Below are 15,533 nucleotides of genomic sequence, written 5' to 3'. Positions count from 1 at the left end.
GGGGGGAGAGAGATGTGATGATGCTAAACTAGGCATGTATGTTTTGTGCGACAACAAAACCCTGGAAAGGGCAATAACTTATCTTTAAAGAGAATCTGTGTGTGTGCGAAAATGTCAGTGTTAGGCAGTGTTAGTTCTCATTGCCTTGGAAAAATGTCAAACTATGACAGAAATATTATAAAAAATACACAATTAATTTGTATCAGAATGTACAAAGCCTCATGAAAGCATGTCAAGCTATTATAAAAATGTCACCAAAAAACGCACCACCAATTCTGCATCAAAGTCAAAATGTATCTGAATATATCTTAAGTTCAACATTCTTTTTTTTGTTTTGTAAGAGGGTTTTACAGCACTCGCAACTGCATAAGGACATATATGAGCGCCAAGGGGTGGGTGTCAACAGAGAAGTCCTTACAGGGAATCAGACTTACTCTGCTCACCTCTCTAGCTTCAACAGCACAAGGTCTGCTTCGACTATCGAGGCATCCCGGAAATACCGGGTCACAAGAGTGACAAACATACAGAAGAAGTAGAGGAAAATGACAAAAGTAAGGATTAGGAAAGAAAAAGCAGCAGTTCCCTGTTGCAGATCAGGCACAGTTATGAGCGTGACATGATGAATCAGCCCATTTACAATTCTACTGTGCTTGATCGAGAAATGTTCCCCCTTTGGGAATGGCCTAAAGACATAAACATAAACCACTGCAAACAGAAAGATAGGTAAAACATAAAAACAATGAATAGATACATGTATGACAAAATAATTAGATAAATAGTAGTTGAGTCAATGCATCATAAGAGAAGGCATAATCTACATCAAGCCATTTTCAACATAATTCAAATCTTCCATACTACCACTCACTCCAAGTTTTTAAAGAAAATTATTCGCGATATCATTTTCATTCTGACAGAAAATATTCTACACCCCAATCAAGAATGTATAGAGCTAATTTAGGAGGTCGGCTGCAGGGCCAATCTCGGCAGAGTGGCAAGCAACAACTCGGCAGAAAGACTGAGATACTCAATAAAATAGGATTCCAGTCTTCCTCACAAGGGATTAGAATTTGGTCTTTGGAAGACAAGTGATCTAAAGCATTACACTACCACAAATGCAAAAGACTTTGAAAACTGGCCCAGAGTCACTCATGGCATTACTTTTCACCCGCTTCTGTTACTTTTAGTTAGTGTGACTCAGCAGCCCACAGGAGTTCCCCGGCTCGGGATCGCGGGGTTAATGAGCCCTGAAGCAACTTTGGCGGTGTCGGTTAAGAAGTTCACATTTTTGTCTATGTTTGAAACGATAAAACTTCTTCCCCATCCCACACAGCAAACCATTACACTAATGTACTAAAAGCTCAATGTCTTGAGATCTATTCTGCGTTAGAATGGTAATTTCTGTGCCTTAGTTTTTGTTCTAGACAAGTGTTTGTAGAGTACCCAATTTGTCCTATTTTAGTTACAAACTTATGAATAAATAATTGTTTATTTAAAAACGGCACGAAAGATCTCTCCAAAATCTGTGTTAAACTGACTACGAATATCATGTCTTTTACCATGAGAAGTCTTAAATCTGCGCAAGTAGTAATAGTCAAGTTATAAGAGAAGAAAGATGCACATCAACATTTTAAAACTAAAGACACTCAGCATTAGCTCTTGTTTTACCATTAAACAAGAGAAAGTTACTATGTGTTTGTTCAGGAATCATGCTGTGTCTGTGGCAGCCTTCATACAACTAAGAAAGATATATTATTTGTAGTTTTTTTTAAACACAAAACTGTGTAAATACATGGGTAGAGATAAACTTCTTGTATGGAATAAAAATAATGGCAGCTAACACAATCATTCTTAGTTGTTGTGTCGGAAATATGCGCAGATACTAAGTGTCTTATGAATGTAAAGAAATCAGAACATTGTCAGTTATTGCAAATGGTCACAAAGACGAAAATAAAAGCTGGAAAAGTCTGGTGCTGATTCAGTGTCACTGGAAAGCTAGAAATTATTCTTATAACCCAATTACGGGAAGTCATCCCTGTTATTCAGTCAACTTACAAAACATAGACTTAGCGTTTTAAGAAAAGTAAGGAATTTCTGGAGTGTAAAAGTCACTGTTCGTGTATTACATTGTAAATGTATTCTGGCACTAAAATCGATTTGTACTTTTTCATTGAGAGACCAGGGTAATTTTTGTAAACTTTCAAAATAATATGTCAATATTCGCAATCATATGAGACACATGGATTTTTGTTTCCATCAAAAGCAAGAAAAATGAACAAGCTTTAAGATGATATTTAAAAAAACTTCATAGGCACAAAAATTTATGAAAATCTAATTCCACCATGTCATGACACAAATACTGTTCTTTATCAACTTGTGTTGTTATTTAAGTAAGAGAGAGAGAGAGAAAATTTCACTAATGACCGACCATACGATAACCAGAAGTTACTACTGCACTATTATTGAAGGACATAAAGAGAAGAAAATGATGGAAAATCAGTCATAGGGACACACACAAAAATAGACTATTTATACCATATCTTTATCAGCTTTCCACCTTCTTCTATCCAATTTTGGCCCAGGGACTGGTAACAGAAAAAGGTATCATCATATACAAAAATCGTATCTAAAAATTCATTTTTGAGCAAATCACTCTATAAATTTATCATTCACGAGCCATGGTGCTTCAAACTGTCACACTACCAAGGAAAAGCTCTACTGTCAATCGCAGGAAAAGTATTAAACTCAATTATCCTAGAGAGCATCAAAAAGACCGCAGACAGATATCCGAGAAAGAACCAAACAGAAAGAATATATCTCATATTAACAAGATTGCGAATCTAAGGGTCATAGCTGAACAATCATTGGAATGGTTCTCCTCACTTCTTATAAACTTTTTCGTCTATGAGAAAGCATTTGACAGCATTCGTCGTGACATCTTATGGAAAATATAAAGACTTATCCAGAGATTGAAGGGCAGTTTATTAAAAGATTCCAGATACACTCTGGAGCGAAACAGGTATCTTGATTTTTTGTTACCATCAATTAGGTTACGAAGGCGACCACAGAACACAGAAAGACAGGAAACCATTGCCCATTATGGACCCACATTGAAGACTTGGGAATTTGCAGATGATCTTGCTTTACTTCCACAGTCACAAACAGATGAAGGAGAAAATGAGAGATCTTGTAAATATCTCACAGATAACAAACAAGATGAAAGATACTAAGGATCAGCAAAACCATAAATGACCAGATTACCATTTTGAAAACACCACAAGAAGTAGTTGATGCTTTCGCTTACTTAGAAAGCATTATAGACAAGGTTATAAAACAAATGTGTAGAAATTAAGACAACAACAGGCAAGGCAAGAGGTGTATTTGCAGAACTAAGAAACATGGAAATCAGGAACTGAAGGAACAAGAGCTAAGACAAGAATTTTTACACCACTGTCAGACGATCACTACTCTATGGATTAGAAACATGGAAACTTAAAAAACAATTTTTAAAATGCTACAGGCATTTGTCAAATTGCTTAACCCTCCTAGTGTCGAAAGCAAATGATATCAGTAGTAGGTTTTGTTTTGTGGAGTCGAAGATGATTTAATCAGCCTTAAATTGAGTCCATAAATAATTCCTTTTGTTTATCCTGCTTTAGATATCACCAAACATTTCAAAGCCTTCGCAAATGAGCTATACTTCCTATGTATACTCTGCTATCTGAAAATGTATAGATTACTTTACTTGCTTGGTTTACCACTTTACCTGTTCCCAATCATTTTCCAGCATAATATGGTGAGATCATATCATTTCCCCTGACACCACAGGATATTTGTTAACAACGCTCGGAGGTTTCATCAGAAAGATCCTAAAAATTCACTGGCCTGATACCATTAAAGAATGAACAATTATGGAAGCAAACAAATATTAAAAAGATACAGAATTCAGGAAGAGACAATGGAGGAAGAGGATTGGACATGCATAGAACAAACCAAAAACAAACATCATCCATCATACCTTAGACGGAATCCACAAGGAAAGAGGAGCACTTAGATTAGACCTAGGAGATGGTATACAGATAAACAGAGACGGAGACTTACAGATGTGTTGAGATAGCCCACAAGAAAAGAAGATGGAGAGCTCTTGTCAGTGACCTATACTCCCGCATGGGGTAGGAAGGAATGATAATGATGACAGTGCATTAGCTTTTTTGACTGACTGAAACACTTTTCTGTTTGAAACAATGACACATAAACAATCAGCAATAAATAGGGAAGAGGTAGCGAAACTGTGAACAATGATAAAACACAGTATATTTTAAACACCTGTAGTTCATCAGCTTAAAAGAATTATTAATGTCAAAAATCTTACGCCTACCCTGTTACTTTCATTTTAATGCCATGACTAAAGACCAGCATTTACATGTATATTGGTAAATAGTAATTAAGACAGAACATAATCAATCGTCAGTTCTAAACAATATCTATCTAATAATAATGTCATCTTTCACTTATGTTGAGAATGGGCAACAGGTAAGCACTGTTTATAATCTCTATTTTAACAGAACTAGTCTGTACTCAAATCAAGGCAAAGAAAAGTCAAACATTCATATAGCCCCATACAAACTGTCCCAAACATTTGGACTAGAATTAATATCTAAAGTAAAGGTAAAAAATGACAATTCCAAGTACTTAAATAAAAGGGCTAATCTAAGAATGGCTAAACGGTACCTATGGAGTTCTTTAAGATGCAATTTATCAGCAGTCAGGAAAGATTTGAAAAAGTCCAAATACAGCCAAACTTCTTATAACAAGAGAGAACTAAAATTTCAGGCTGACAAACAAGCCATGGCACCTCGACCTTGAAGTGTAGAGTAACTACTTCTTCCGTTTCTTCTTGGCAAGTCTGTCAGGGCTAGCTACTCTATCAGCATTTCTACACATCCTGATTTCCTGCACATCTTTACCATCCCAGTTAGTTATTGCAATTGAATATCTAGATCTTTTTGATTGGTTTAAATCAACAGCCAAGGTACCAAGGTACCACTTCTTTAAGCAAGAGTCAATCAGACTGAATTTCTCTTTGGATGGTGAGGCCACCGGAGACAGGGATTCAAATAGATCATCGCTGGAAGACCAGTTTTTACATTTGTTTCGCATCGATACTCTCCGTGCGCTTGTTGGCGCTGTTTTAGATTTTACACTGCTTGAAGGGCCTTTGTCACCGGATTTGTCTAAAGGCGGAGGTGGACTATCGTCATTTCTGAGAGAAAGACAGTATTTTGGACGAGAATTGGGCATGTTTGGTACAGAGACACCACTGGATGAAGAGACCGTGTTGTCACTAATATAAAGATAGGCTTTGCTAACATCATGGGATCCTGGCTGGAGTTCTAGAGACCCACTTGATGTCAGAAATATGAACTGGTTGTCATCCACATCAGAAAAGAGGCTACCACTCCCCTCGTTGCCACCTGACAGTTCATCGCCTTTTGGGGAGGTGCCCTTGCTTCCGGAGAGTTCCTCGGAGTAATTCGGTGATTGAGGATCTTCGGTGTACTTTGAATCTTTTGGACACCTTTTCAAACTAAGTGTACCATCTTCTGCACATAGAGGGAAACCTCCACTTCCAGTATCTTTTTTCCATAGATCCACAATTGGCAATGAGCTGTTTTCATTGTTGTGTATGCTTTTTCTTGAGTAAAGTACTTCTGTAGCCGGCTCTGGGTGTACACAAGAAGAAAGGTGGGCGTTTTTCAGGCAAGTCGAAACTTTAGGAATTGTAGATGAAGAACAATCATCCGGTGACCAGCCTGTGGCAAAGAACAGAAATTTTTTAAAGAAATGTTTACTCGTTGCCACAATTCAAGAAGACAAAGATACCATCAAAATGAAAGGAATATGGTTACTTCATAAACGGGTAACTAAAGTAAACTTGATGCAATGGAAAATTTCATTCGATCTAGTTCATTCTCGTCTCCTTAACTTCTCTTTCTCCATCCCAAATCCCATCTGGCCTCGATATTTTTCATTAAACATCTTAGACCTGGTAATGAAGTTTTTTTTGCCATCCTTTTTTGACTCTTCTACTCATGTTGATGAAACGTTCCATTCCATAAACTCAAACTGATGCGAAAAAAGAGTATGCTGAAGAAGAGCGATTTGAAAAACAAAAGAAACTACAAGTATAAAGAAGTGAAACAAATCAGTAATGCTAAGAAAAAAAAAGGTTCAAAAGTTGTCATTCTACTTGTACTGACATTTAAGGCTTTATAAAGAAACAATGAAGAAGAAAAGTGATCAAATTTTGAATATGTTCAAATTTCCATAATAAATAAAACAATCCACCTCTAAGGCGTTTAGAGACCCATCCTAACTAAAAAGAATGGATGCTTGCAACACATTATAACTGTAATATGATGCATAAAAAAAAAAATCAAAGAGAAAGTAGCCCAGTATCATGCAGTATTACGGCACGGTTGTTCTACCGCTGACTTCCTGGGGTCATAAATCCCACCTGACAGTCAGGCCGGATATTTTCCCGGCCCCCGCGCGGCATTCACATTTGGTCCCGATTTCACTTTCCCAGATTCTTTATGGACAAGTTTTTTTTGGGTTGTTTTAGTAGAGGTTTTACAGCGCTCGCAACTGCATAAGGTCATATGAGCGCCAAGGGATGGATGTCAACAGAGAAGTCCTTACAGGGAATCAGACTTACTCTGCTCACCTCTCTAGCTTTAACAGCACAAGGTCTGCTTCGACTATCAAGGCACCCCGGAAAAAGCGGGTCAAAAGAGTGTGACAAACATACAAAAGAAGTTTAAAAGGAAAATGACGTTTATGAAAGAAAAAGCAGCAGTTCCCTGTTGTAGTTAAGGCACAGTTACAGGCATGACATTGATGAATCAGCCCATTTACAATTCTACTGTGCATTAGAACGAGAAATGTCCCCCCTTTGGGAATGGCCTAAAGACACTTCAGTCAGTAGCACCGCCCCGGGGGGTTTATGGACAAGTGTTGGAAGGGTTTACTACAAGAATGAAAATGGAACACACACGGAAACTACACCATGAGTATTTAAAACATCTGTGTAGAACATTCAGGGCAGAAGTAAAAAGGCAAAAAAGGCAAACCAGAGCAGATATTTCTGTGTAAGTTTTAAAAATGACTTACTCGTATTCTATCGCGTAAACATAGACTACGATAGTGCAGACACACATCCCTGTGAATTGTGCAACAAATGCGTACAGTGTATATACCGCTTAAGGAAACAAATTCAAGAAGCAACCCTATCTGCTGCACACACAAAAAATTGAAGGAAGTTTGCATACCTGGACACCTTACCACAGTCAATCTCTGATAGGAAACCACTGTCACCAATACTTGAAACGCCTAGTATACACAAGCATCACAAAAGACATTTGCACACATACACACAGCAGCACTTAAGTTATATCTAACCAAAACATCATAGATGCAGCCCACGCAATCAAGACAAAATCTGATTTTTTAATAATAAAAATAATAATAATAGATAGCATTTGTATAGCGCATATCCCCGCTCAACAGCAGGCTCTATGCGCTTTACACTATATTATTACCCCAGCAGACCATAGAACACTCCGAAACATTCTCAGCTTCCCGGGAAGCATACAGTGCGAGGGGCCGATTAAGCGCTCAAACACTAACAGACTGACAAGATCTTTCGCGGTCTATAGCCGGGTACCCATTCCCACCTGGGTGAAGTGAGGAAAATTCGTGTAAAGTGCCTTTCCCAAAGACACAACGTCGGGTCCCTGACGGGATTCGAACCCACGACCTTACGGTTGCGAGTCCGAGAGCCTAACCACTAGGCCACTGACGTTTTAAACAACAGCTATGCTGAAGTACACCACCTCATCTCTTACACGCATTAAAAAAAAAGAAACTGAGTTTGACATTATAGGAACAACAATTTCTGCATATTTGAAGCTGTACAGACATCTATTTCCAAAACACAGTCACACCCAAACAACACATTATAGCACCACTGTCTGCCGTTTATTAAAAGATAAGGATTTGGCCTGGGTTTAACGGGCGAGCAGGGTGGCAAACTTGTGCACTCCAGTATCGCAAAACTGGAGAAGACAGTGGGAATTAAAGGAAAAGGGAAAAAGGGAAACAGTTGAAAGCTGTTATTGAGGCCCACAGACTGCAAAATGTGTCTACGCTTAGGCAGCAGCTTGGAAGGGAAAAAAAAGAGGAAGACAACTAGCTTCTGAACATAAAGACACTTTTGCAATTATTGTTATGAGTATTCATATGGTATGTGCTTGTGAATATGAAAGCAGCTCTAGCTGTGAGAATACAACGAGGAAATTCTAGTTTCATGAAATGGATAGCAGTGAATCTTCTACAAGTTCCATATTTCTGAAAACTGTGAGAAGACTGCGAAAAATCTTTCGTTTCATTAACCGAACAGCAGTAAATCTTCTACTACAAGTTCCCCATTTCTGAAAGAATCAAATCAAAAGCGTTTCTGAAAGCTCATCATGTCACTATTGTATACCACTGATTATTTTAGCAATCTGGTATACAAAGTTTAAAATATAATTTTTAAAAGAAGACCCATGTAAAAATGTTCCCCTTAGATGCCCTCAATTGCGCCCATGTTTTAAAGGGTGCCCTGCTAAGAATATCAATAAAAAGTAATTTGCTGCACAGTCCAAGAATGCCTCTATCTGTCGATAATAATTTCACATTGATTTGTTTATGGGAAAAGCCACAAAGAAGCAATTATACTGTACAAACAGTTCATCCGCAGAGCAAAGGTCAAAGTGATCTCCATGACCACCCGGGTGTGGCATGGTTGATCGGGTCAGTTCCTCAGATAACTAAATGCTCCGCTCGGGAACAGCCGTGACGGCTCAGGTGACTCTGGTTTGAGAATGAAAAAGAGCATTCTTGACCTAAGGTTGTTCAAAGAATTTGAAGAACTCTTTATCCACATCATCAAAGATTGTGATGAATCCAAGGGGACCATCACTTCAGTAAACTTAGTGTTGAAACAGGTATTGAAAAACTTTAACTATATAATACTACACCAAATGAGTGTTCAGAAAGTCAATAAACAAACCTGGCACAGCTTTGATAAGCTTTACTTGTGAATCACTCGCGACTAAACCATGGAGTGTTGTCTCATTCATGAGCTTACAACGTTGATAGGAAAAATCATTTGGGCTGTCCGAATTCCTCCTCTCTGCAAATAACAGATCAATGAAAGGAAATTACACAATTCAAAAGGAAAAACAAGATCTGAAAAAAAAAAGAAAAGAAAAGCAGTGAAAAGGACTGAGTACAACACACAGAAGATAAATTCAAAACTCAACAGAACACAATCACATCATGAGTGAGCATCTGTTGGCCAGGCCCAGCGCCTGCAGGTATGGTGAACATTGCTTTAACCAAAAACAGTTTATCAAAAAAGAAAACAGAATCTACAATGTTCTTTCTTCATCTTTGTAAGAAAACTTTGCTGGTGTACTGTTTGCATACGTCTGCCACACCTATCAATAAGCCACCTAATGACAAAAAGAAATGAACGCAATCTGTCGCACTACCTTCTGTGAGTCATGGCTTATTGCTTCCACGAGAAGTTAGTTCACATGTACATGAGCATGTTTTCATGGCATCACTGGTCTTCTCACTTCTAAATTCTTAGCGCAGATCACAGTGCAGAATGGAGATTCACTCTTGCACCTATTCTGTGCGACTGTTCAGCAGACCAAGCAAGCTGACAATGTCAAAGAGAAAGTGCAATGTGTATACCCTAATACTTCTCAAATTGTAGTTACTGAAAGAGGTGGCTAAGAAAGTTTTCCACATGTGAAATTAAGCACAAATTCCCAAGTTTACGCTGTCAACTATCATCGTTGGGAGAGAAACAATTGAAAAGGAGAAGAGCAGTGATTTTTTTTCACGCCCTCTGCGAAGAAAAGACATTCTGATCGCATTTTTCAAGGCAATCTGCCTGAACCGAAAAAATACGACCAAACAAACAAAAATCTGAAATTAAGTCCTGCATTGGAAAGACACACGCTGCATTTTTATCTTTGAATAGGATTTGGAGAACCAGAAATATCTTGCTTTGAACAAAGTTGAGGATTTTAAACTCAAATGTGAAGTCAGTGTCGGTGTATGTATGTGACCCATGGAACACATCTCAGACTTGAGTAAAGAAGATCCAGGTTTTCTTGAACAACTGTCAGAGAAAGTTGCTCAGGTTCAGATGGACAGACAGGGTTACCAATGAGGAAGTGTTCAGAAGAACTAGACAGAGCCCAGTAGGAAATGAAGTGGGAAGAAGGCAGTGGTAATGTATTGGACATACTCTTAAGAAGCCAGACAGCTGTTTAACAAAGAAAGTGTTGGATCGGAATCCGTAGGGTAAGAGATAAAGGGGAAGGTCACCTGGAACCTAGAGAAGAGTCACAGAAAATGATGTACAGAGAAATTGGAAAACACAGAAGAACAAGAAATCAAGAACCTGGCTCAAGATGGGGAAAGGTGGAAAAAGATGCAGGGGGAGAAAGGCAGTGATGAAGATAAAAAATCTGGCAGTCCCACAGATTTCAGTTATAGTGATCTTCATTGTAGCTGTAGCTTGACCAGGATTAGACCTCATATCGGAGGTCAGGTTGGCTGACATGTAAGTGATCTGGAGTGGAACTGCCAAACGAAATTTACAATTTTTAGTAAAAATTTGTAATAAGTAACATAAATTCAAAATGCTTGGCTGCTCTGCACTGCTTCAAAGTTTCAATACAATTTTCACATTGGAAACATACCTTGCTTAGCTACTAATCACATACCAGGTGCAAATTTAATATTCTGCATCAGGGAGTCACCTGCAATAAGACTGCCGACAGTTGCTGACTGTTTTAGTTCATGCTTTTGACTTGACAGACGACAGGGAGTATCTAAATGCCTTCCTCCTACGAATGACCAATAAGTGGAATGACTTTCAATAACAGTGAAAAAGACATACGGCTGCAGGCATAAATATTGGGTACCAGAAACTAAATTTTCAAAGTAGCTGTATGCCAAATTTATCCGTTCCATATGAAAGGTCTATATCTCCTGAGAATTTGGGTACCATTCTTTAACCTCTCAGTCAATTTTTAAGAAAATGTTAGCTGTTTAAAATTAGATCAAATTAGTTAAAAGTCGCTCACTGGCTGCAACCCCACGTTTGAGGTACTAAGTTTGTCTAAGTGCACCAAACATCTCCACATTAACAGAGTACAATCACTATAACATAGATATGGAGCCTAACTTTTTTCAAAGACTGTAAGATCATTACAAATCAGTATTTTATCGCCGCAAACATGATGCTCTGTCGTTATTTCGACAAAAAACAGCGAGCGTTCACCCGGCTGCCCCCCCCCCCCCCACGAGCGAGTCGACTCTATACAGTAGGGTACCGAGTGCTCCCTGCGTGAGGGGCCACATTCTTTCCGAGTTTCGCGGAAGGACTGATGAAAAATAATTCCGAGCCGATTACTTTTTTCTAATAGAAAATGAACTGATCTTTCCATTGGTATCCTTTTTGAGCCGGTATTTTACATATTTTGTGCCAAAAATTATCTTTGAAAACTTTGATGGTATTTTAAAAGGCTTTCAATTTAAACGGCAAAGGCCAATAATATACCACGGGAAAGCCCGCCCAAAGCTCTACAGTTGTCTGCAAATGAAAAGACGGTCGGTATTTAATCATCAATCTTTCCGCAAAGCATTAGAATGCACGCGTGTCAATTTTTGAACCGACTGACCATGCGTTCCAACAGCGAGGGGCTTCACTTTCCACGGCGATTCTCCAGCTCCTAATAATCAGACATATAAACAACTTACACCTTTGGAACGAGAAAAAGCTGAAATTTAACAAGTTGTACAGCACTTGGTGTTTTATAGCGAAAGAGCAAAGAAACAGCAATCTGAATTACCCCGATTACACCTATGCCCACACTCAGAAAGCTATGAATAAGTGATGGAAGAGGAAAGCACATCAAAACAGCAGTATCGAAGACAAGATATGAAATACCAGAGAACAATTCATTAGAAAAGTTATTAAAATTCATGGCCTGGAAATAGTAGCATTCTTGTAATGAAAACTTTTTCAAAAAGAACTAATAAGTCTTGTACTTTCAAAATTCAGTATTTGACAGCTTGATACGGACTATTAAAAGAAGTGAGCATTGTAATATTTTCTGAAGGTGGCTGGCACAGAAGTACATAATGCATTGGGATTTCCCAAAGCATGTGAAATTCTTGATATTAAAAAAAATGTTCTTCACAGATGTCATACCTGAGGCAGTAGTGTGCAATGTTTCACTCGGCTCATCCCTGACTTTTGTTTGCCTGACCTCAGAAGACAGCATTTTTGAAAGCCCCTCTTGTCTCCTATTCACTTCACAAGAAATCACTGGACCGACTCTGTGGTTCTGAGATTTTGACTGCAGCTGTGTTTTCATCTCTGTCGTTTCTGACTCCGTAGGAATGTCTGCTTTCTGGTTCAGCTTTTTACACCTAAGTTTAGATGATTTACTAAAAAGAATGTTGGTGTTCTTTGCTTTTCTTGAGATGCTTTGAAAATCCTCGCTGCTACTTCTCCGCCCTTTCCCACTGTCTTTTCTGCCAGCCTGTCTGTTGTCTTCAGCATTTCCATTTGCACCTGTGGTGGAATCAGGCTGGCACTGCAAAGATTTAAGAGACAAATCATCTCCAAGGGTCTTTAATGGTTGACCATTTATTAGCTGAAAGGCACGAACTGGTGTCTCTGTAGACATCGAGCGTACTTCCGCCCGTGGTGTTTGCATTTTCATTGGTGAAAGGCAGCGCTGGTTACCTTGGGATGTCTTGTGCTGCATTTCAAGACGACGCAAAATCACATGAGGACTCTTTTCAAGCACAAGAGGGGTATTAGATGGAGTTTTATGTGCCAAGTCTGGAGAATCGTCAACCGAACCATGTACCTCAGCAGATGTACCCAATATACCTGTCTGCTCACTGCATGCTTTTCTTGGTATTATAACTAACTTTTGTGCAGCTAGTTTCTTGAGTGGTGCAATTTGAGCATTACTGACCACTACTTGCTCAAAGTCAACTTTGTCGGTTGATGCTGTATCCATTTCAGAGCTGTCACTGTCTCGTCCAAGCATATCCAGAAGTTCAGACAAGTGTTCATTGCTATCTGTCAAACTTCCACTGGCTGATGGCAAAGTATCACTGTGAAGAGAGTGCATTAGTGCTTATTAAAACTACAAGCAAAGGTTTGAAAAGTTTACATACACAATGAGAATGTTATTATTTTCACATCAAGAATTCCAATAATGCAGGAAGCACATTAACTGACAATAAAAAGCTTAAAAGGGGCTGTGTCCTGACCAGGTGATTAACCCCTGTCCTATACTGTGTGCATACTTAATAATTTGCTGCAATATATGCTGTCGGCATACCTGGTATACCTTAAACCATGTTTTGTTTCATTCATATCTTCTCTTCTACACACTTTTGAATGAAGAAAGTTATATTCTCGTCTCTATAGTTCTCCTGCCGCAGCAATCCTGTCTTCTTTTAGGCTGTTATGTGCTGGAATCGAATGTGATAGTGTCTAAAACAAAGAGAGGCATGTAATGTGTTGCGAGCAACAGACAAAGAAAGCCAGTAGGAGTGTGTCTCTCTTTTTTTCTTTTCTTTTTTTTTTGGGGGGGGGGGGGGGGGGATTATGTCTTGTGACTATAGTTACTGTTTTATAACTGTGACATTGTTTTCTTGGATGTAAGAGACCTGATTGTCATTTCAAGTCACTTGGAGAACGTTTCAATGGTAAGGATGTACGAGAACTGAAATCATTTCAGGTAAAAAAAAAAAATGTTTCTCACTTTCATCTGACAAATTATCATGCAGGATATATTTAGCTGGAAAATATTACTACCAATACTGGATTGTATATTGATTTTTCTTTTATTTGATATAAATTGTCCACATCTAGTGCTTCTAGTAAGCAAACTATCACCCTTCAAAGAAATTAACAATGCCAGATGGAGCCTCTGGGAATTTTCCTAGCACACGCACAGGGGAGGAACTTATGGCTAGCAGGCAAGGGGTTAAAAAACACAGTGCAAAGATCAGTAAAACTTAAGTCACAAGCCACACTATGAAAAAAAAAAGAGCCGCACTATTAGCAGAGCTCTATGAAGATACACTAAACAGAGTACGTTCTATGCCGATATTGTGAAAAGACAACAGGTTTTTAAAAAAAAATACAAAACTGGTTTCCTTGCTACTTACTTTGCTTTCGCCACACGTGCTTCAAGAGCTGATTTCACACTGGGCAAACTGTTCCTGGAATGAAATAACAAAACATGATGTCATCCACACATTAGAACGATAAAAAAAACAACCCAACACTGATCAATGTCTTGACACAATGTTGTCATTACTGAAAGCCACTATAAGACTATTAGAGAGCAGTGGATAGACTAACATGCAAATAAATGTTTTTCACTGTCAAAGCACGACTACACATACAAAATATATGACTATACATAGGGAGAGTGCTTTGAATTAACACTTTTGATCATCAGCCAGAGCTTTACACTTCAACATCTTATGTCAATACTAACCAAGACGCAGAATTCTTTAAGGCACATCGGATGGGTAACTTCCACTATTTTCTTTCCTAAGTCTTTGAAAAAACGTGCATAGAATCTCCGAAGTAACATTTCAAAATGTTGGTCATAGCAACCTCTGTAGCAGTAAACTCCACTGAATCTTCTCTCCATCAACAAAGTTAATATGACACAATTTAGGCTACCCCTTCTTAACTCTATGTTAAACTGTCGGCAGTTTCAACCCTTTGATTCATTCTTCAAATAAATAAGTTGAACAATCAGAGTTTGCACACAAGCAAAGATAAAAACTTGGAATAAGAGACCAAAAATTTCTTACACATTAGGAATCTCACTATCTGTAGACTCATATGCCACACTCTGATAGTCATCAATCACCATGAGGAACTCCAACTCATCATTCTGTCGAACAAAAAAAAATGCCTCTCAACACATCTGTGAGTAAACAAATTAACCCCTAAACTGAGTTAACAAACTTGCCATAACATGCTGGTACAATAAGCAATTAAACATATGAGCATCATCAAATGGGAGAAGGAGAAAGTACCTAAAACCAAGCATTTTTAGAAGGAAATTAGGTGAACCTGTCAATTTCAGCTTTTAACTTGATGTTACCTTGAACTGACCTATGATCAGCTCCACAGCAAATTTTAATCAGAATAAATTCTTCGATATGTTCTTCCCCGTGACTTTACTATAGCACAGTGCCACTCATATGAAGCAGACTTGTGTAAGTTAAAATTATTTTTTAAAAATCATAGCACAAAAGTGATTCGCAACGTCTGGATCATAAAAGCAAGCATAGCATGTAAGTCCATTTTTTCGGCGAAAAACACGAAGGAAATATTCAATAAACAGTAACAATAA

The 15,533-nt window shown here is 38.3% G+C and overlaps 1 protein-coding gene across 3 annotated transcripts in view; it reads right to left on the bottom strand.

The window, feature by feature from the left end:
- Positions 1–2,247: 2,247 nt before the first annotated feature.
- Positions 2,248–15,533, bottom strand: part of LOC101850325 — a 33,428-nt gene continuing 20,142 nt past the window's right edge. For all 3 annotated transcript variants that reach the window (XM_013081301.2, XM_035969187.1, XM_013081302.2), the window contains 5 exons: positions 14,986–15,068; positions 14,326–14,379; positions 12,341–13,260; positions 9,113–9,235; positions 2,248–5,810 (listed from right to left, as the gene is read on the bottom strand). In XM_013081301.2, coding sequence (XP_012936755.1) covers positions 4,876–5,810; positions 9,113–9,235; positions 12,341–13,260; positions 14,326–14,379; positions 14,986–15,068 — 2,115 coding nt within the window. In that variant the 3' untranslated portion in view covers positions 2,248–4,875. The remainder of the gene's footprint in view (positions 5,811–9,112; positions 9,236–12,340; positions 13,261–14,325; positions 14,380–14,985; positions 15,069–15,533) is intronic.

This window comes from Aplysia californica, unplaced genomic scaffold (assembly GCF_000002075.1).
Source record: "Aplysia californica isolate F4 #8 unplaced genomic scaffold, AplCal3.0 scaffold00125, whole genome shotgun sequence".
Classification (NCBI taxonomy): domain Eukaryota; kingdom Metazoa; phylum Mollusca; class Gastropoda; order Aplysiida; family Aplysiidae; genus Aplysia; species Aplysia californica.
This window is presented reverse-complemented; position numbering and strand designations above follow the sequence as displayed.